The sequence below is a fragment of the Thermobia domestica genome, unplaced genomic scaffold (genome assembly GCF_964235325.1).
Source record: "Thermobia domestica unplaced genomic scaffold, izTheDome1.hap1.1 HAP1_SCAFFOLD_271, whole genome shotgun sequence".
NCBI lineage: Eukaryota > Metazoa > Arthropoda > Insecta > Zygentoma > Lepismatidae > Thermobia > Thermobia domestica.
This window is the reverse complement of record NW_027655986.1, coordinates 173,258-197,055: the sequence shown is the minus strand read 5'-3', so window position 1 is coordinate 197,055 and position 23,798 is coordinate 173,258. Positions and strand designations below refer to the sequence as shown.

The following is a 23,798-nucleotide window of genomic DNA, read 5'->3' as shown; positions in this document are numbered from 1 at the left end:
TTGGAAAGATAAAGGAAATGCATTGCTATTTATTTACATAGACCCATCTTTACGGCTCAGTTTAATTGTGATGGGAGCTCGATGGGCAGCCCAACACATTCTCACAGACATCCATCCGGTAAGATTTTGGATTCTTTAAAAAATTATTTTATTTAGAGATACCAGTACCGAACAAAAGGAATTTACTAAACTGAGGAGGAAAAAAAAAAAACGGATATTACAATCCTTCAGCAAAAAGTAAATTTTGCCCTGTCTTCAGCGATCTGGTCTAACGTAAATTCTAACTCATGTATACAGGGTGTTTCAAAACAACACCGACAACGTTTGAGAGGAGATTCCTGACACCAAGATAAGACGAAAAGTATAGATCAAACTGGGTGCACAAATGTTTCCTTTCGGAGTTATAGGCTGGCGAAAACATGAAAAAATGAACTTCTATAGCTCAAAAACTATGGGACCTACCGTAGTCGGGTCAAGACTTCACTTGAGAACTACTATATGTACCCTAACCAAATACCCAAGTGTCAGAACCCTGTGGTACTTATACAACAATTTTTATGGAGGGAGTTTGGCTACGGGCATTTAATCTGAAGTACTCACCAACTACCTCTATAAAAATCAGTGCAGAAGTACCGGAGGATACTAAAACTTCGATATTTGGTTGGCCACATATTAGTTCCTAAGTGAAATCTTGACCCGACTACGATAGGTCCCACAGTTTTGGAACTATGGACCTTTAAAGTTTAATTTTTCATGATTTCGACATTCTATAACTCCGAAAGGAAGCATTTGTGCATTATGTTGGTCTATAGTACTTTTTGTATTATTTTGGTGTCAGGAATCACCTCCAAAGCAGCACTGTTTTGAAACACCCTGTATAAAGTGTTACGCAGGGAATATTAAGTTAGCAGGGCTAAGGTGGACAGTCTTTTTATTTCAAGTTTTAAATACATAGGAAAGAGCTAAAAGATACAAAAACCAAAAATCTACAAATAGTATTTCCAGGAGACAAAGAGGCTTGCTTACGAGACGAAACGAGACAATATATAAAGTTTTCTCGTCTCGTCTCGATTCTTGCAAAATTATTTCTCGTCTCGTTCTGTAAATTTATGCTCTGATTTTTTTCTTAATTTCAAGCAGAAGTTTTCAGTATTTCCGCACCACCAGAGGTCCACGAAATGTGTGATATAATAACATTTAAACTATATGTATTATTTGAATATAATATTTAATGATTTCCACATCTAAGAAACGTTGATAAATGCTCTTCACTGTGTTCGTTTGTGCATCATTTATCAATTCATAGTCTCTATGCCAGCGTTTCTCAATCTTTTTTTCCCTTTGGACCACACCAAAGTACGTTTCAAATTTTCGCGACAACCCTGATTTTGTGACTTTTTTTTCCCTATATGTAAAAAAGCAAACACATAAAAATACATGCAATGCATTTTTTCTTTTTGTTGTTGTGGAACGACTATGAGATACAAATCTCACAAACAAATTACATAAAACTCTTGAATACAAACATGTTAGCATAAAAGAAACTTATGACTCTTAAGAGTCTTCATCCCGGCGAAATTAAAATACCGCTAATTTTACAGTAATTATGTGATATCTTCAAATAGATAAAAGGTAATCGAAATGTGGAACAAGAGCGCCCTAGCCAATATTATTTTACATGAGAAACCGTTATCACGACTCACTTATCTGCTTTCGATTTCGAGCCATTTTGAAAATCGGAATTTATTTTCGCGTTTCTAAACAGCGGAAAACGGAAAGCCACTAGGTGACTTGTGATAACGGTACTTCACGCAAAATAATATTGTCTCGGGCGCTCTTGTTTCACATTTCGATTATCTTTCATCTATTTGAAGTTATCACATAATTACTGTAAAATTAGCGGTATTTTAATTTCGCCGGGATGAAGACTCTTAAGCAGGAATATGAGAATGAAGTATTACCATTAGAAATATAAATAGACTTCATACTAGCGAGATATTTGTCCCCGGCGATTTTATTTTGGACGAACTCTTGATAGACACATTCTCATTTCCAGTGTTTCTTTCCAAAGCAAAATGAATTGCGTTAAAAGCAAAGTTTCCAGCTTTAAACTTGGAAGACAAGGGTGACATCAAGTCGATCTGGCGATAATTTTTTATATTCTTCTAAAGATAATTTCTTTGCGGAAGATCTTATAAAGACATTAAAAATCTCGCGACCACACTAATATGTCACGACACAGAGGTTGAGAAACGCTGCTCTATGCTATGAATCATATAACACCAACACCGTGTTTGAAGTCTAAGACGTGGGTGATCAAGTCTTGCCCAGGAAACAAGAAAAAAAATCTAATCTTGGAAAAAGGAGACGAGAAATGTGATATCTCTCGTCTCGTCTCGAATTTTTAAAAAAGTAGTTTTGAGACGAGACAATAAAACTTCTCGTTTCGTGCGGGGCAACGGTTGAAACAAGTGCTGTAAGGCTGCCACATCTTGAGGTGTTGTGAAAGTGACAGCTCGTCTAGGAAGGTCTCTGTTTCTAATGGAAGAGCTCTGTTACGTCTCGTCTCGTCTCGTCTCGTTTTCATGACAACATCACCTTACAAACGTCTTGCTCACACATAACTATAAAACAGCAATCATCGAATTTTAAGTTCTCATCAATTTTGCTCACACTGTTTCTTGTAATACTCTTGATTCGATTTGATTTTGACTTTAGCGTCCCGTTCAGCAGCGAGGCTATATGAGGCGCAGATCTACAGTTTAACATGGGATCCGAGCTATATAAGCTCGCGCCGGGGAATCGAACTCGGGTTTCCCCACGCCAAAGGTGCGTATGCTAACCGCTTAGCCACGAGGGACGTCTCTCTTGGAATACTTTACGTAAATGGTCTCATGTAAATTGGTAAGTATAAATTTGAAAAAAAAGCAATTAAATCGTTGGTTAGACATTCGTTTCCAGTACCGATGCTATATGAGACGGGACCCATTCTGTTTAATTACAGTCCCCCAAGTCAAGTAAACCTAGTGTTACCCACGAAGCAAAAAGTATCTTTTTAATTCGAAAATAGACGAAAAATTACTTTAGTCTTGATGGCAATGCTGCTTTAGTGTTATTACACGATTCATAATATAAAAAACATAAAAAGATAAAGTGATCATATGAACGTAATGAAGAGAATTTATCAAAGTTTGAAGATACTCAAATCATTACACAATATAGTTCAATAGTAAATATTACTTCGTGTACATCTTGTAGAGACCTGCACGGGCCGAATTTTTCGGCCCGAGCCCAATCCAACCCGAATGTACGTAGGCCTGGCCCAGCCCGGGCCCGAAAAGGTCTGGAGATTTTCGGCCCGAGCCCGGCTCGGCCCGATAGGTTTTTTAAAATTCATGGCCCAAGCCCGACCCGGGCCCGATAAATTTTCGAAGTTTCATTTTGTAACATTTTCCTAGACCAGCGTAGGCGCACGGGAGAGACATACATTAGAAACTAGATCAGGGGAGAGAGAATCGAAAGGGCGTACACTAGCCAGTAGACCAGTGGGGAGAGCTTTAGTTGGGTTCTTATGTATCACGAAGGTAACGAAAGATGTGATCCACTCTATCAATCTGGCTTTCGAAGTCAGAACAATAACCCAGACTTTAATCATGTAGAATTAGCGGGTGAACAGATAATTATGCAAGGGGGCATTCCTCACCGCACCATTTGCCTATAAGAGAACGGTATTATAGATCCCTACTCGAAAAATTCTGTTGGTGTTAGTATATAGCAAATACTATTTTCTATAATAATAATAATAATAATAATAATAATAATAATAATAATAATAATAATAATAATAATAATAATAATAATAATAATAATAATAATAATAATAGAAACTTAGGCACCCGTCAGATTTTTTTAAAAACATAAAACAATCAATACCTTTTCGTAAAAGTTATTTATTGATGTATGTTTCGTGAACAAAATGTTTTTTTTTTAAATTTATTACTCCTAACATGAAGAGGAGAAAGAGAGTGGGGAAATCGTTTGAAAAATTCCCTTCAGCATACTCCTACAATCATTCAAGACAGGGATACATAATAAAAATGACTATAATATATATATATATATAAACCTACAATGTCTTTCGAGAGACCGGCCATTACAGAGGAATACCATCACGACAGAACAAAAATAATTTCCACCTATTACTCGGAGACGCTACATACACACAGTTTTGTTTTTTCCGAATCGGTGGGATGAGTATCTTTTTTGCTTCTTCTCTGCACCCTGAATTACTTACTTATTTTTACGACTCCATATCTTTTCTTCTTTTCTTGACTCTTTCTGTACCTTAAAAAAAAAAAAAAAAATGGTCGCTTCAAGAACTCGAAAGAGCTATGTAGCAATCTAAGTCTGCTCATATATGCCTTTTATAGATGTTTCTCCCCTGTTTTTTTCTCCTCACGATGCCTTTTGCATTGCTTCAGCTTTGATTTTTATGGGGTCTTTCAACTGCATTTAAACTGTCGCCGGAAGTAGCTACTGCACATTCTTAAAAAGCATCCAAAAAGATTCACAGTGTTGTTTTTATATATATATATACAAGTATCATCATAGTTGTTAGCTATATATTATTGCAGACCCTCACTTGTCATCAGCTATCTTTCTTTTTTTTTTTTTTTTTTTTTTTTAATCTTCAAAATAACAATGGCCAATAATATCAATCTTGTTGTTTATTTATATCCATCCGTATTTCCATAAAACTTCCTGTACGTTATGTATTATACTTTACAATGTACCGGTATATTAAATGAAAATATTAACTATATTAATATACCAACGCCTAGAGATGCCCACGGGACAAAAGTTGAAACCATCTCGTCTCGAAACGAGTTGAGTTGAGTTTAACATCCCGTTCAGCAGCGAGGCTATATGAGACGGGAGCTACTGATTAATGTGGAATCCGAACCACATGAGCTCCTACTGGGAATCCAACCTGGGACTCTCACGTAAAAGGCGCGTACGCTAACCGCTTAGCCACGGAGGAGCTCTCATCTCGCCTCGTAGGCAATTTGATAAACGTAATTTTCTTTTCTCTTTTTTCTCTTTCTAATAGGAAACGGTTATTTTAATAGATGCCACTACGTTCGTTACCAGTTGCTTGCCTAATGCTAATTTAGATGCTGCTACGTGCGTTATTAGTTGCTTGCCTAATACTAAATTAGATGCAACTGCGTTCGTTATCAGTTGGTTACCTAATGATAATACTCGTAGATGCCGCTACGTTCGTTACCAGTTGCTTGCCTAATACTAAATTAGATGCCGCTACGTTCGTTATCAGTTGCTTGCCTAATGCTAATTTAGATGCTGCTACGTGCGTTATTAGTTGCTTGCCTAATATTAAATTAGATGCCGCTACGTTCGTTATCAGTTGCTTGCCTAATGCTAATTTAGATGTTGCTACGTGCGTTATTAGTTGCTTGCCTAATACTAAATTAGATGCCGCTACGTTCGTTATCAGTTGCTTCCCTAATGCTAATTTAGATGCCGCTACGATCGTTACCAGTTGCTTGCCTAATGCTAATTTAGATGCCGCTATGTTCGTTATCATTGCTTGCCTAATGCTAATTTAGATGCCGCTACATGCGTTATTAGTTGCTTGCCTAATGCTAATTTAGATGCCGCTACGTTCGTTATCATTTGCTTGCCTAATGCTAATTTAGATGCTGCTACATGCGCTATTAGTTGCTTGCCTAATGCTAATTTAGATGCTGCTACATGCGTTATTAGTTGCTTGCCTAATGCTAATTTAGATGCCGATACGTTCGTTATCATTTGCTTGCCTAATGCTAATTTAGATGCTGCTACATGCGTTATTAGTTGCTTGCCTAATGCTAATTTAGATGCCGATACGTTCGTTATCAGTTGCCTGCCTAATGCTACTAGATGCCGCTACGTCTCATATAGGTAGATCCACGTTTCACATAGCCTCGCTGCTGAAAGGAAAACTAAGCTGAAAATCAAATTAAACCGTTCTTAATTTAGGACCTGGATAAAAGAAAGGAAGAAGAAAGTTTCCATAACTACTCCATTGTCATGCCGTATGGTTATCCTTTGCTGTTATGTGAACCCGCAACACCGAAAGGTAATGCTGATTGTGTACATATTAGGCATGTTTAGAAAAGCCAAAAGTGTGGATACATTTTCACCCTCTGGAATCCCTCCCCCAAGACGAAAACGAAAAGAAAAGGCTTCGTATCCGAGCAGATCGGATGATGCTCTACACGGGTACCAGATATGGTGCCTTCAGGCCACTCCTTGCTATGTGAAAGGCTGATGACAGACAGACACACTATTTTATTTTTTTATTAAAGATTTCATAAATCAACACGCTACTGTAATTGTACGCTTGGCAGCACGATATAAGTTTTAAAAAAAGATGGAGCGATATTTTGATGCAAATACACTGTATGTAGTATTCTACGTATATTGCTATTTCATTTTACGTAACACTACCTACGATTGAAACAATTTTGCTTCGGAGTCGAAAGCTCTGAAGCACGTGTCAGAAATGGCATTCCCTTTTATTCCGCACATTGTTGGAAGAAAAGATAGAAAACGAAAAGAAATAAAGAAGAAATAGTTCCCCCCATTTTCATATCTTTTTACCCTACTTCACTGCCCCGCCCGGCCATTCTGCCCCCGTCTTCGCCTATCACAAAGAAACAAAACGTGAAGGAAAAAGGAAGAGAAACTGTTTTAGTTTTTTAACTTGTGTCTGAGAGAAAGACGTCTGTGCATACTATAATATTTAACTCTTCCTCAGGGCCATTATCGTAAATCAACACAAACATTCCGTTTTGAATTTGCAACGAAAGAAAGGGGGCAAAACAAAAGGGAATGAATGAAGGAGAGAAAAGAAAAAAACACCCGTCGCTAAGTTGGGTGAATATGGTGGAGGAACCTCTTATACGATCAATTTAACGCGAAATTCACAATATTTCATCAGAATGACGTCAGATGTCACTCCTATCTGCATCCAAACAATGGCGGAGAGAGTTCAAAAAGTTATTCTTCTCTAGAATAAAAATTACATCGCAAACATACCTACGTTTTATCTACACCCAAGCCATATATGAGAAATTAGAACTAGTTTAGATTTTTTTAAAGTTTGTTTACCTGTGTTTTTGCTGTGTATTTACTGAAACATTAGTGAAATTTAAAAAGCATCTATTTTGGCTGTAGATAAATTTTTGATCTCGGATTCCACAAACACGCCTCATCTAGTGATGTGCCAAATCCTTCTGAAACCTAAAAATCGCTGTTTGGAACGAAGGCATAACCTTCTTTAACGTTCGCTCAATTAATATCGGCAAAAATATCGTCCTTAAAACAAAGTTTCCACAAGCCTTCAGCTTGTCTCTAAATTGTCTACACACTTATTGACATCTCTTGGCATCAAGTAGGAAGCAGTACAGACAGCGACAACTATTAGCCTGACTACGAACTATTGCGAATTAGCTTGACTGCGAACTATTGCGAATTAGCTTGACTGACAACTATCGCGAATTAGCGTGACAGAACTATTGCGAATTAGCGTGACTGAAAACTATTACGATTTAGAGTGACTGAGAACTATAGTGAATTAGCGTGACTGGGAACTATTGCAGATTAGCGTGACTGACAGGCTGAGACATCTTGCGTTTGTAACAAGAATTAAAACATATCTACATGTTTTCGTCCATAGATGTTTATGCAACCCGCAACTCTTAAATATTTTGCAGTTTGCATAATAGCGCTACTCAAATAATTTTGTAATAAAAATATACTTTTCACATCTCATCCACTTTACATTCCAAACGAAAGATTCTATGATATATTAAAATATTAATTCATATTGCATTCGAAGAGATGATGTAAACATCTAATCAAATTTTAAAGAAGCGCTAGTATATAGTGGCAGCACGTACCCCTTATTTTTCCCATGTATTTTGTACGTAGCTGGAATATTCAAAAAGGTTTAATCAAATTCAAGAGAAGAATACTGAAAATTTATCGACAAGGGCAAGTTGAATAAATAATCAGAGTATAATTCAAAACATTTTTTTGTTTATATCTTGTTTCTTTCATTGTTGACATTATTGGGATCATGTTTCTGAAGAGGAAAGTGCACGGATCAACAAAAAAACATCCAGAAACTACACGGATTATTCGCTGATCACTTATTCAACTTGCCTTTCGGACAAAATTTGAATATTGATCTCTTGAATTTCATTGCATCGTTTGGAGTATTGTCGCTTTGAAACATAGGGGATTGATTATTCTTTGATTCTTGATTCAAATTGTCTTTGGAAAACATTTGAATATTGATCTCTTGAATTTGATTGAATTATTGTGAATATTTGTCACGCTCTACAAGATACATTGAAAGACAGAAGATTAATCTCTGATTCTTTATTCAAATTGTCTTTGGAAAATGTCTGAATATTGATCTCTTGAATTTGATTGAATTATTGTGAATATTTGTCACGCTCTACAAGATACATTGAAAGACAGAAGATTAATCTCTGATTCTTTATTCAAATTGTCTTTGGAAAATGTCTGAATATTGATCTCTTGAATTTGATTGAATTATTGTGAATATTTGTCACGCTCTACAAGATACATTGAAAGACAGAAGATTATTCTCTGATTCTTTATTCAAATTGTCTTTGGAAAACGTCTGAATATTGATCTCTTGAATTTGATTGAGTTATTGTGAGTATTTGTCACGCTCTACAAGATACATTGAAAGATTCTTTGATTCTTGATTCAAATTGTCTTTCGAAAACATCTGAATATTGATCTCTTGAATTTGATTGATCGTTTTGAATATCGTCGCTCCCTAGAAAAATACATTAGAAAGATAAAAGGTACAATGTTGCCATCTATTAATCTAGTCAAGTCTTTACACTTACCTTAAGAGTCTTCATCCCGGCGAAATTAAAATACCGCTAATTTTACAGTAATTATGTGATATCTTCAAATAGATAAAAGATAATCGAAATGTGGAACAAGAGCGCCCTAGACAATAATATTTTACATAAGAAACCATTATCATGACTCACTTATCTGCTTCGGCATTTATTTTCGCGTTTCTAAACAGCTGAAAACGGAAAGCCACTAGGTGATTTGTGATAACGGTACCTCACGAAAAATAATATTATCTAGGGCGCTCTTGTTCCATATTTCAATTATCTTTTTATCTATTTGAAGATATCACATAATTACTGTAAAATTAGCGGTATTTTAATTTCGCCGGGATGAAGACTCTTAATTTTAAACAGAGGTTCCAGAAATAATTAAGATTGAAATATGCTATTTGTTTAGCACTATCATTAAGAACAGATCTTAAATCTAATTTCCCGCCGTATGTTCTTATAAATATAACAGAGTATTTTCGTGTTATACGGGAGTAAATGTACAGGCAGACTTCTGATCAGCATAAATATACCACACAGAATTCTGCTTTTTAAATGGAATATGTGAGACAGGGTACACAGATCAAATGAACCATTGATAATATTATAACATGGATCATTGTTAAGTTACGTATCACTTGTCAAGAAATTCAATTGATACTAAAATACCAATGACGTTGTCGTTGTTAATAATAATAATAATAATAATAATAATAATAATAATAATAATAATAATAATAATAATAATAATAAACTCATGACTAAAGACTGTAAAGAGGACCATGCAAAACGTACGTGGAACGAATGGCCTTACGTTTACGATCGTATACTAAGGATTAAGGTCGTATAATAAGTACTAACTTCGTATAATAATTGAATCGTTTTAATACGGATTATGATCGTATAATAAGGATTAAGATCACATAATAAGAATTAGAATCGTTTTAATAAGGATTACGTTCGTATATTAAGAATTAAGTTCATATATTAAGTATTAAGCTCCTATAATAAGAATTAGAATCGTTTTAATAAGGATTACGGTCCTATAGTAAGAATTAAGTTCATATAATAAGGATTAAGTTCATATAATAAGTATTGAACTCGTATATTAAGAATTAGAATTGTTTTAATAAGGAATAGATCATATAATAAGGATTAAGCTCATATAATAATTATTAAGCTCGTATAATAAGAATTAGAATAGTTTTAATAAGAATTACGATCGTATAATAAGGATTAAGCTCATATAATAATAATGAGAATCATTTTAATAAGTATTACCGTAGTATAATAAGAATTAAGTTCATATAATAAGGATTAACCTTATATAATAAGAATTACGATCGTATAATAAGAATTAAGTTCATATAATAAGGATTAAGTTCATATAATACGTATTAACTTCATATAATAAAAAATTACGATCGTTATAATAAGGAGTACGATTATATAATAAGGATTAAGCTCATATTGTAAGTATTAGAATCGTTTTAATAAGGATTACGATCGTATAGTAAGAATTAAGTTCATATAATAAGGATTAAGCTCATATAACAAGTATTAAGCTCGTATAATAAGAATTAGACTCGTTTTAATAAGGATTACAATTGTATAGTAAGAATTAAGTTTAAATAATAAGGCTTAAGCTCATATAGTAAGTATTAAGCTCGTATAAGAATTAGAATAGTTTTAATAAGGATTACGATCGTATACTAGTAATAAAAATTAAGTTCATATAATAAGGATTAAGCTCATATAATAAGTATTAAGCTCGTATAATAAGAATTAGAATCGTTTTAATAAGGATTACGATCGTATAGTAAGAATTAAGTTCATATAATAAGGATTAAGCTCATATAACAAGTATTAAGCTCGTATAATAAGAATTAGACTCGTTTTAATAAGGATTACAATCGTATAGTAAGAATTAAGTTTAAATAATAAGGCTTAATCCTATAGTAAGTATCGTATAGTGAGAATTAAGTTCATATAATAAGGATTAAGCTCATACAATAAGTATTAAACTCGTATATTAAGAATTAGAATTGTTTTAATAAGGATTCCGATCATATAATACGGATTAAGCTCATATAATAAGTATTAAACTCAAATAACAAGAATTACGATCGTTATAATAAGGATTAAGTTAGCTCGAAAAATCCAAGGATCAAGAAAAAAGTCAAAGTGTATATTGTGCTGTACAAACACATACAATGGATTAATAATAATAATAATCACTCACCTTACTGGTAAAGAATCCGGAAGAATCACTGGAATAGGTGTCAAAGGAATTCCGTTTATGCTTGGACTACTCGCTCGATTGTTACTGGTACTATTGTTACTGGCAATGGTGCTACAATTGTTGATAGTAGTAATGATAGTAGTAGTAGTGGTAGTAGTAGTACTAGTATTGTTGATTGTGGTAATAACGTTGCTGGCTGTAGTAGTGCAAGGAGCCACTTCACTCTCCTGTTCTCCGCTATCATCTAGTGGCGCTGGTGTTTCTTCACTAGGTTCCACTTCACCTTCGCCCGGAGTCAACGCAGCTTCGTCACCAAGTTTTGGACTAGCGGGTGAACCCTCTCCTTCGCCTGAAAAATACAAAAAAGAGAAGAAAAAGCATTAGAACTAAACTCTCACACCTTTATTCATGTACCCTCCCTGACTATACGCCCCTGCCAACCCGTTCTCCTCTCTATCTATATTTTTTTGTTCTTTCTTTCTTATTCTTGTCTGTGGTAGTTTCCCTTCATTTCCTGTTCACAAAGAACCAAACGATGCGAACCAACCTTGTAATTACCCTACGGGAGGGGTTAATTTTAATTAGGAGAACGGTATCAACGCCTTCACCGCGTCTATTTCTGCTTGAACAGATAGCGAACGCTCTCTCAAGATGGCGACGCGATCTGCAAAATGCTTTCTGAGTCATTTTTTGTCACTGCACAGTTTAGCAAGCCAAGTTTTAAACCTAATTTATTTTAACTAATGAGAATGTGAAGAAAAAAAAAGCGAACAATCACATCTAAGAATAGTGGGGATTATTTATCGAGTAAATCATACAATATTCACATAATTTGTTAAAGGAAAGATGTGGTTATAAATGGCAGTAATATTGTATTTAGTGTATAGATAAGTGTATGACATATGAAGATATCTTCTGAAACTCAGACGTATACTGCTAGTAACAAAAACAGTGTAAACTTCTAAGGGTCGTCCGAATTTAGGGAACAGCACCGAGGCTATATAAAACATGGACCTAGAGTTTAAAGAGGAATCATTGCGGGAATCGAATCTGTAACCACGCTCACCAAATGTAGCTGTGAATTGATTTATGCGGCGTATTACGTAAGTCGGTGAACGGAAACACTGTTGCTGTGCTACGCAGTGACGTAAGAAAGGGGAGAAAACGAGGTTTGTGCCTCGGGCGCCGGATAAGGGGGCGCAAAACTGGACAAATATGTATTTTTACTATAAGGCAAGGAAAGGAGTTTTAGCAAACTATAGATAATAAAAAATTACCTCAGGAACTTAACAGGACAACAACGACTCACCAACCTTAGGATCATATCCATAGAGCATAAATTAGCTTCAAAGCTATCTTTTGAGGGCATGGTAGAAACCTTTGCAGCTAAAAGAGACGGCAAAGTTAAACTTTAGTTCCAGCTTTTTGTGTTTTCATTTAACTTACATCGATTTAAGAGATTTCTAAAATGTCCGAATACAGGGCCGGATCCAGGATTCTCAGACGGGGGTACACCAATAACTACCAGTACATTTGAATTAAATTTATTTATTTTATTTTATTTTATTTTATTTTATTTAATGCCTTTAGGCATCTGTGATGTGAATGAAGAATTCCTTTGGAAATTCTGTGTGTCTGCTCTAGATGAATTCTTTTTCTTCAACCTTCAGAAAATCGGCTTAAACTATTGATTTTGCAAAACTCACTGCTAGCTTCTCCCTTTAGGTAGTGTATATTTACAACGAAGGGGGGGTGCACGTGTACCTTTTCACCCCGCCCCCCTAAATCTGGCCGTGTCCGAATATAATACTCGAGACAACAGCTTGACAGTTTGTCGTAAGTATTCTGTTCTGAAGTAACAGACTGTTGATTATTCTACACATATGCACATCCCGATATAATTCCAAAAACATTGTGATTTGCAGTTATTATGATCAGACTATAAGAATATGTCAAACACATGATATTCTCAGATTATTTGGCAATCAAATACTACCTTGTATTAAAAGTTAAATTATGTATTGCAATTTTGAAATCAAGCTTTACCACTTGAAGAAATAGAACAATTACTGTGTGATGCTAATGTCAGGTGGGGTCGAGGAGCCTTTTTGGTTTTGTTGTTCAGAGGGCTGGGGGGGGGGGGGGGCTAAGGCGAGTTCTTGCCCCGAGCGACAACTCACATAGTTGCAACGCTGGTGCTACGTTCGTAACTATCGACACTGTTTTCACCATGCACACTTATTAAAATAAAGCGTAAACTCCAACTCTGGATGCTGTTAAAATTCGAATATTCCAACAGTATTAATTTTTCGAACAGAGAAAAAAGTTTCAAATAACTTTTAACAGCACTATCTGGACCAGTAACGTTTATTACCGACAGTAGCGACACCGTACGATGTGGGTGTTAAGCTTTTGATTCGCCATAGTCGGAGACGCCTTTGTAGTGCTTGGCGTATAGGCTAACATAGAAAATAAAATGTCAAGGAATCTTAATATTTTAATGTCATTATTGGAAATATTGTGTATGTTAACTTTCAGTTTTGAAAGGTTATCCAAGTTTGTTTTTGTTTCGATTTTGGTATTTCACTTTTGGACGATTATTCAAGTTTGTTTTTTGTTTTGGTATTTCAGTTTTATAAAAATTAGTTTTCCGTTTTAATTCAAGTTTTCTCTGTGAATGTTGTTACTGTTAAATGTCTGAAAGGTTTTCTGTTAATGTAAGCATTTTGTAATTGTGTTTTATTGTTAACAAAAACACATTGCATCGGACCAAGGATCAGGGCCGTGCCGTGGAAAATCAGCTCCCGGGGCGAGAGTATACGACGGCGCCCCCATACATATATTCCAAGCAATATTTCCTATCTTTTTCCTTTTATCTCTCCAATTTTTCGCCCCCTTTACTTCGGCGCCGGGGCCGTTACCCCGCTCGCCCCCCTCCCGACACGGCACGGCCCTGTCAAGGATGTTCCAAAGTCTCAATTTCAAAGTCAATTTTAAAGAAGTACCAATCCCGGTTGACAATATAATAAATAACAAAAGAAAATAGAAAGATAGAAACCAAAACCCATTGTAAAAAAAAGAAGAAAAAGAAAAAAAACCTGAGAGAAAACAATTGTTCACAAAACCGAAAAACGAAACGAACACAAACATTCAATGCACACGGAAAGAAAAAGGGGAAACACGAGAAAATCCTACAATATAATATAAAAAAATAAAAAAACAGAATTTTCATTTTATTGGCGTATATTTTTCTTAAAAGAAAATGATAATAATAATAATAATAATAATAATAATAATAATAATAATAATAATAATAATAATAATATAATAATAATACTGTCATGACAAGAGAGAGAGGAAATAATAGTAAAAAAAGTAATGCTACCACCAGACCGGAGAAAAAACTCCCGCGCGCGCCTCCAGGCGTATTCTAATTGGCGTGAAAGACCATTTCCGTCACGTGTTTAACGTTACAAGACGCAAAAAGGGACTAGAAACAAGAGATGGCGCTGACAATGATTTTGATTGACAAGTGAAAAGAGCACCCATCAACATTTGAAGACATCGCACTATCTTGACGCTATTTAATGAATCTAGATAATTTTTTTTTCTTTGACGCTCTTTTATTTCGCGCCTTTTCCTTTGTGTCTTTTTTCTTAATAGTTTTCTAAAATAATAACGTCTCTCCTTTTGTTAAACATGAGTCTTTTTTTCTCTCTCTCTTTATATATTTGTCTGAAATTCTATTTTGTAACGGTGGGCTTAATTTTGAAATTTCACACTAGAATGACAGCAAAATATTGCACAATCATAGTATTTTGACATACTTCACTGAACAACAGAAGCTTTTATTCTTTTCAACAACCTTAAAATAAATAAGGAATGACATATAAATTACAAAAACACTAAATAAATCTGCTTATTTGATGAAGTTTGGCTTCCATTTTCAGTGCCGAGGCTAAATAAGACGTGAGCTTACACTTTAAAGTGGAAATTGAACCAATAAGTGCGATCAAATTTCAATGTTCTTCCACCGGAAATTGAACCCAGCACATCGTGCAGGAAAGGGGTAAGCACTAGCTAGTAGATTAGCGTGGGGGGAGGTCTCAAATATAGTTCACTATACACACACACACACACACGTGTAAGGCACACACAAGTCTTGTTCAAGAGCTTCCTTGTGGCTATGTGGATAGCACAGTTTCTCAAAGTGTGGGTCGCAGGTTGTTTCTTTGGTAGGTCGCGAGAAGTTTTTCCTTTTAATTGTGAAAATTTTATTTTGATGCAGAAACATATGTTGTAAAGTTAAGTACCATTCAGGAAGGGAAAACTGAAAGCGTTTGTTAATGACGTGAAGAGTAAGTGGTTATTTAGAGCCCTGCCCTGTTGTACAGTCAGTAGAGATGCTGGGTTAGGATGGAAAGAGAATGGGCGAGTCAAAATCTGTCACGGGGTAGGGCATTGCGTTGAGAATAGTGTGGGCTCTGTGTTACCTTTATATGGAAAAATTAGAAATATGATTTACAAAATTTAATGGGTTTGAAATACACCACCATTGCGTAGAATGACAATGTGTACTTGAATAAAAGTAAGTGGGCCACAAAGTACTTTTTAATATTTTTAATGTGGGTCGCGGTAACAACAAGTTTGAGAACCACTGAGATAGCGTAATGAAGGCGCGAGAGAAGCGGGTTCGCTTTCCGGTGGGAGATCACATGGTTTGGATTTAACGTTAAGCTGTAGTTCCACGTCTCATATAGCCTCGCTGCTGAAAGGGACGCTAAAATCAAATCAATCAATCAATGTTGCCAAGTTCGATGCAAAGGAGGTTGAGTCATTCAATCTCTTCCTTGTGCACAATCTAGAAGAGTAATGTCGAAAAAAAAATCATACACGTGTATGACGATGCGATGTTTCGTTGTCTCCGGGTCATATTGGGTCTGGTGGGTCATGGGTCCGTCTACTCCCCTGTCTTCCAGGTCACGGGTTACTCACTCAGTTTCATAACTGATAGGGGATCTATCCTTAATGTTACTGGATGTCAATAGAATACTTACGCAACTATAAACGTACATACAGTAGTTGTTTTTCAGCACTTTCTTAAAACATGATTTCTTGAGAGAGGCATTAATATTGTCATGTGTTCAAGAGTAAAATTTTTACTTTTCCCCCAAACCACTTTAAAAACCATTTCTTCAGCTTAAAATGAAATGAAATGAAATCTTTTTGGTCTATGCTTTTTGTCTTATCTTGGTGCCAGGAATCACCTCCCAAACGTTGTCGGTGTTGTTTTTGAAACACCCTGTACAAACAGATACTGAAAGGAAAAGAGGAAAATAAAATATTCATTACGTTTCGGAAAATAGCAAAACAATATATCTTTCCTCGTCAGGAATTCTTTTTTTTTATCTACAGAACTGAAACACGAAGCACGTTCTTTTCTATCTTTACGCTCACTACGTTGCCTATTATGTAACCTAAACACTTTTTTTTTAACTTCTTTTATATCCCGCGCCCTGCAACCTTATGCACAAGTCTTTTCTTTCCCCCATTCTCAAACTTAACTGTTGAACTTGGGAGGTTCTTTCACTTTTTTTTTATTATTTTTATTATTTTCTTTATTTCTTTTACTTCATTCAAGAATAGAAAACGAAGACTGAGAAAAGGAAAAAGAAGGAAAAGGGAAGTGAAGAAAAGATACCCTTTCTCTCTCTCTCTCTTCCTCCTTCTCTATACCGCTTCGACCAAGATGTTCCAATACAGTAGCCGAAAGTCGAGTCGAAGTCACTGGCAAAAGTAAACGAAAACGTGAAGCAAAATGAACGTGGAACGTGGATCGTGCACACATACACACACACGAACATCGACTATCCTTTTCTCTCTCTTGCTTCCTTTTCTACCACTACAACAGAGTTGCCAGCACATCTATTTTTATCATATAAATTAAAACAAAACTATACATTCACGTAACTGTATGGCTATTTTGCAGGTAGGATTTACTCGGGAGCTCGCTTGTTATTCTCACTTGCGGCTCAACTCGCTCAAGACTCGCGCTCTGGTTCGCTATCCAAAGACTCACGCAAATACAGGCTCGATTACTGGATTCGAGTCCAAGAGATAGTTTCGCGAGTTTGCACATCTCTGTTGTACAGTCATATTCAATTAAACTGACCAGTGTTGAGAAACGGTAACCGTTTTCAATCTAATCAATTAGAAGTTAGTGGAATAGTAGATAGTGCACAGGTAAATTACTGTCATCTGCTAAAATGATTAGGTGCGAGCGGTCCCGGGTTCGATTCCCGGTGGGTGCACTCAGTCGAAAACGTGTAAAGTGCTTTATCAAGCCAGCTATCCTGAATGAAGTTTTCCTGGGTTTTTTCCTCATTCACACCAGGCAAATGCCGGGGTGGTACCTAACTTATAGGTCCCAGTACGCTTCCTTCCTTCCCTTTGCCCGGATAGTGTGCTCGCAGACGGACGTCATCCTTCATACATGACGAGCTGATATGGCCATAGAATTCTAAATTCTAAATCCTGTTTTCAGTGATAACTCCCGAGTTCGATATTCAACACTCGCGTAGTTTCTAATAATGTACAAAAGATAATTGGGACTAAGAAACCAAGTGTTCTTCTTCGTTTCCGAACCGAAGATAATTGGAACTAACTGTAAGAAATCAAGTATTCTGTTTTTCGTTTTTTAAGTCCTAGTGATATTAGAAACATTTACCCCAGTTTCATTTCTCAAAGTGGCGGCCAAGTCATGAGTTTACAAGCATCCCCCAGGCACCTCCAAAGAGGAGGGCTTCCTCGCAAACAAGAGCGTAAGACAGTGTATTAAACCTTTTCCTTTCGTGTCCCCTTAACAATATATTTCCATTCAAGCGTGTACCAACAGATTTAAATTATCCTTAAATTCATATTATAGGTAACGATATCGCAAATAAATTATAGAATTTATTACTTATTAATTACATAACCCAATTTTACTGTAAAATTTAGAACTATAAATTTAACGTTTCAGGTAGCATGGTATCAATACAAGATGGGTCACACATTAAACACAGTCAGCACCTGCTTAGAGCAACAAGGGAAGGGCGCACCACAGAAATTTTCCATAGTCGAATATACCATGGACCAAATGGTTCACCTGAGCCAATATTCGCCAAAGAGGCATCCATATTAAGTGAGAAAATTACACACACACACACACATACATACACACACACACACACCCATACAGCCTAAATAAAAGAAGGCAAAACTTTGTATACGGTCTGTGAAATGAAATTTGTATACTTTCTGTACAAGGCCAATGAAACACATATACAGCCACACACTTCGTCAAAAACATAACCTTCTTGGCGAAAATAAAAATAATACTAACGGCAGTGACGTAACTTCAAGCTTAAGCGCCCCACTTGCCGCCGCAACCCTTAGTTGTGTGCCCCTATTTTCTGTATATTTTGCGCCCCTGGAGCTCGTGCGCCAAGCCGTGCCGCAAGGTTGCGGGGGTGCTATTTACGCCTAAGAGAGGTAATGAATAACAATAGTAATTTGAAGATCTGATAAAGGACTTTGCAATTAAAAAAAAAGTCACATATAAATAAAATGGAATTACAGAAAAGCAAACATTATTTTTCATTTCAATGTGAATTTTATTCAATTTCGAAAAGTAACACTTTATTTAATATGGGTACCAACATCTTTTAAGTGCTTAGATCAGGGATGCAAATAACCACTCGCCCACTCGTCCGGGGCCAGTGGTTCATCGGTGCGGGAAAGTATTTAACATTATACTGAAGGTAAGTAAATGCTTTCTATTGTAGGATGTGGGCTAGTACTTTTTTTTCTTGGGCTAGTAAAATTTTGTAGGTTATTTGCATCCCTGGCTTAGAGCCTCTGAGGCTTTTAATCCGGCCCTGGATAAATATTATCGTACTATCAGGGGTAAAAGTGGATCCAAAAGGGTAGGGGGGACGCATGACGTCATGCCATCTTCCGAGCCTACCTTTACCCATTGTATTCTTTTTAAGAACTTGAGGCACGCCATAGATACTTTCTGGAAGTAAAGGAACGACGTCCTCCCGCGTTTCCCCTCACTTTTACCCCTATATACTATAGTATAATATACTATTTTCGTACATTTACGTACCCCGTAAGAAGTCATCGCACTGAGAATTCCCATCGCATACACCTGGCAACCCTGCACGGAGAGTTTAGTTGAGCAAGTGAACCGAAAGACCGACCGAACGAACGAACGAGAACCGAGAGAACCTCCGAAAAAAAAAAAGAACGAGAAGAAAAAAGGTTCCTCTAGAGACTAATGCATTAACAATGTCAATTTTGATTCACCGCTGTCACTCAAAATCAAAACTTCATTAAAAGCTGAAAGGAGTCTGGAAATGCAGGCTATTGTTTCCTTGATGAAAGTGATAAATTAGAATAAACAGCAAAGCGTCCTCGACGTTTGATTACACATTGTTCACTCGGGAGCATAGGGACTATACGGACGGAACAGACGAGAGAAGTTTTTCGTTGTTGGGAAAACTCCTACTGATTTCATTTGAGCGGTTAACGTTTTCTTGCTACCTCAATTTCTCACTTCAATTCCTTTTATATTTTTGCTACTTTTCTTACGCTGCCAATAGTATGTTTTTTGTCCGTCTTTCAATTAGTTTTTTTTTTTAACGAAGTCGTCTCCGATTTATACTATTCTTTTCTCCTCCACAATTAAAAAAAGGTGAAAGAGAAACTAAACGAACTGTAAAAGCAACTAATGAACAAGGATAAAATTGATAAAATAGCAGCCCTTCTCGCTGGTTAGGGTACGCATACTTTCGGTACACGAGACCCCGGGCTCGATTCCAGATGGAAAGGCACTACAGAGACTCAGATCCCAATTTAAAAACTGTAGGCCTCGCTGCCAACAAAGGATGTATCTATCAAGCAGTAAAGAGTTCCCATGTGCCATTCCTGATCAAACCCCACACTTACTTAGTAGAATATGACCACGAGATGTTTCACCATGCAAGTTCAGGAACATTCCAGCTCGCAGCACAGACTTTAAGGATAATGGAAATATCTATGGGATTTCCTTTGGTTTTCAATGGGATGTACGTCACAATAGAAACTTAAGGGTAATGGAAATATCCGTGGGATTTCCTTTGGACTTCAATGGGATGTACGTCACAATAGAAACTTAAGGGTAATGGAAATATCCATGGGATTTCCTTTGGTTTTCAATGGGATGTACGTCACAGTAGAAACTTAAGGGAATGGAAATATCCGTGGGATTTCCTTTGGATTTCAATAGGATGTACGTCACAATAGAAACTTAAGGGTAATGGAAATATCCATGGGATTTCCTTTGGTTTTCAATGGGATGTACGTCACAGTAGAAACTTAAGGGAATGGAAATATCCGTGGGATTTCCTTTGGATTTCAATGGGATGTACGTCACAATAGAAACTTAAGGGTAATGGAAATATCCATGGGATTTCCTTTGGTTTTCAATGGGATGTACGTCACAGTAGAAACTTAAGGGAATGGAAATATCCGTGGGATTTCCTTTGGATTTCAATGGGATGTACGTCACAATAGAAACTTAAGGGTAATGGAAATATCCATGGGATTTCCTTTGGTTTTCAATGGGATGTACGTCACAGTAGAAACTTAAGGGAATGGAAATATCCGTGGGATTTCCTTTGGATTTCAATGGGATGTACGTCACAATAGAAACTTAAGGGTAATGGAAATATCCATGGGATTTCCTTTGGTTTTCAATGGGATGTACGTCACAGTAGAAACTTAAGGGAATGGAAATATCCGTGGGATTTCCTTTGGATTTCAATGGGATGTACGTCACAATAGAAACTTAAGGGTAATGGAAATATCCATGGGATTTCCTTTGGTTTTCAATGGGATGTACGTCACAGTAGAAACTTAAGGGAATGGAAATATCCGTGGGATTTCCTTTGGATTTCAATGGGATGTACGTCACAATAGAAACTTAAGGGTAATGGAAATATCCGTGGGATTTCCTTTGGATTTCAATGGGATGTACGTCACAATAGAAACTTAAGGGTAATGGAAATATCCGTGGGATTTCCTTTGGATTTCAATGGGATGTACATCACAATAGAAAAAAAAAGCAATGAACATATCCATGGGATTTCCTTTGGATTTCAATGGGATGTGCCTGTTATGGGACAACATTTGCGTGTCCAAACGGCATATTGTAATTGACCAGCATAAAGGCCAGAAATGTCCCATGATCATCCCGATAGCCCATCCCTTGGACGTTCTACGAATGTTTCTGTGCTATCGGGGGGATCTCATGTGGTTCAGATTCTACGTAAAGTTGTAAATTCCTTTCTCATGCAGCGTTCGTGCTGAAAAGATCGCATATTTACATCAATCAGCCTATCAATTAAGGTAGGTCAGTGACACAGTACTCAACTTTCGACACAAAGGTTCGCTAGTTCGATCCCTAGTCACGTAAGTTAATAGTGGACAACGTTATGTTCTTTGTTCTCCTTTCTTTAAGATCCTCATTCTTTATCGCACCAAGAAATACTTAATTATTTACATTTAAAACTGTCACCTTTAACCTAAGTGGCGTAACTGTGGAATGTTTAATTACAAATATGTATGAATAGAAGAATGTAAAGAATTCACTTGTTCAACTATCACGCTCGCTTAACAGAGATTAAAACCTGCTGGAACTAGTACAATACCTCTGATACAAACCAAAGTAGTGGCTAGCAGTCAACATTCTGTTCTTCATAACCTCGGTATTACATCTGGTAAAGTTTCAGGACCACATCACTTTTAAAAAAATGTGATCAGCACCACATTTTGGGGACAATCGTCTCGTGGGTGACTCTAACTTTGAACCAGAGATAAGTGGTTCATCACTGAGATACCGTCCTTGCATGAGGTCCAAACCATATTTCTACCTCTGTGAGGTAAAACCGACTCCACACACCAAAAAGAATGCAAGCAAGCTATGTTGATCTCGATATTCAAAACTTCAAAGACTTTCATATCCTTTACGGTATATAAAGCTTTTCTAATGGCTCCCACATAATTTTTTCTAGCAGTCTGTATAACACAACCCTCTCCAATGTATTTAAGAGAGGAACAGATAACCTACGAAAATTGTATGTACTGAGAGTAGATTTTGTTTGAAACGGACAAGGCCTCTCGACGTAATTGAATTTCACATGTTTTTTAGCTGATAAATTATTATCCTTTGGGTTAAAATGTATATAAATCTCAAACTCAGGGGGTTGGACAATCGCACCACCTTGGAGCCTCAAAATGATGCCTCTGTCTGTAGGCAATTGCAGACTATGTTTATAGGGGGAATTCGATCCCAGGACCACAAGCACCAAATCTGTTATTTCTCCACTAGTCTGGCTCCCTACTCCTTAGAACTAAATGAAAAATGAAATGAAATCTTAAGTTTTACGTTCCACGGTTAGGCTAAAGGAGACGGTGATGACGAGAAATGAATGAAGTGCGAGGGAACAGGAGAACCCCGAGAAAACCCACGAGCAAGGTGTTTGTCCATCACAAAGTCCACCCGGCGTGAGCTGGGATCGAACCAGGGACCCCAAGCACGGGAGGTGATATTCTACCACTGAGCCACCGCGCCCTCTTCTTTAGAACTTCAGGATGGTAACAGTGATACTGAACGAAAGAGAGAGAGGGGGAGGAAGAGTGAGAGAAAGGGGGACGGGAGGAAACCAGGAAGAAAGTGTCAAAATTCTTCTCTAATACCGGCAGATTGAGTGTTGTGTATAATCAGAAAGCAGAGGCTAATAATAATCTGACGCAAGAATGAGGCCATGGAAACATAAATGATGGAGAAGGGGGGGGGGGGTAGACAGGAGAACATCATCAACTATACAGATCCCATCATCACTGGATGATCAGTGATGAGCTTATCACAAGCAGTGATTTCGTCATAATTGAGTACGAAGAGGGAGTGATGATGTCGTGGAAGCAAATCTACTATGAGTGGCTTTTCAGTGCAATCTTGGTTGGGTACGCCAGGCAACACCCATCAGCAAATACTGCTTATGTCTGCTTCGTGGATATTATATATATATATATATATATATATATATATATATATATCGCTCTCACACATCTAGAGCAGGATTGTGATGGGTTTCAGGCAAGCTATCTGTACGCAAATGAACTTGTTTAATTCAGTAGATAGACCCTGTTATCTAATGAAATGCTAAAACATAAAGGCATTGACTTTTCATTGCAAATCCGAAGACTGTAATCTTTAAGATTCTGATATTACCACCATATCTTGTTTTACGAACGCCGTAATAAATGGTCACAGTTTTTCCAGCTCCCTTTAAACAAAAAAAGAATTATGAAAAGGATTTTCTTATGTCTGAAGTAGTGAGATTGTTCGCAAATTTTTCTAGCTCGTGACACACAAAACAGAATATGATAAGTGAATTCTGATTTTTTTTGGGGGGGGGGGGCGGGGGGAGTATTACTGTAACAGTTATTGTAACCTTTCAAGTTTGTAGCAAACAAAAGGGAACGCGTGATAAGTGTAGATTTTGCTGTTAGTT

The 23,798-nt window shown here is 36.7% G+C and overlaps 1 protein-coding gene across 1 annotated transcript in view; it reads right to left on the bottom strand.

Annotated features, from left to right (window-relative positions):
* Positions 1-23,798, bottom strand: part of LOC145676653 (protein tiptop-like) — a 56,658-nt gene that overhangs the window by 7,117 nt on the left and 25,743 nt on the right. The window contains exon 2 of the mRNA XM_081747497.1: positions 11,197-11,545. Coding sequence (XP_081603623.1) covers positions 11,197-11,545 — 349 coding nt within the window. The remainder of the gene's footprint in view (positions 1-11,196; positions 11,546-23,798) is intronic.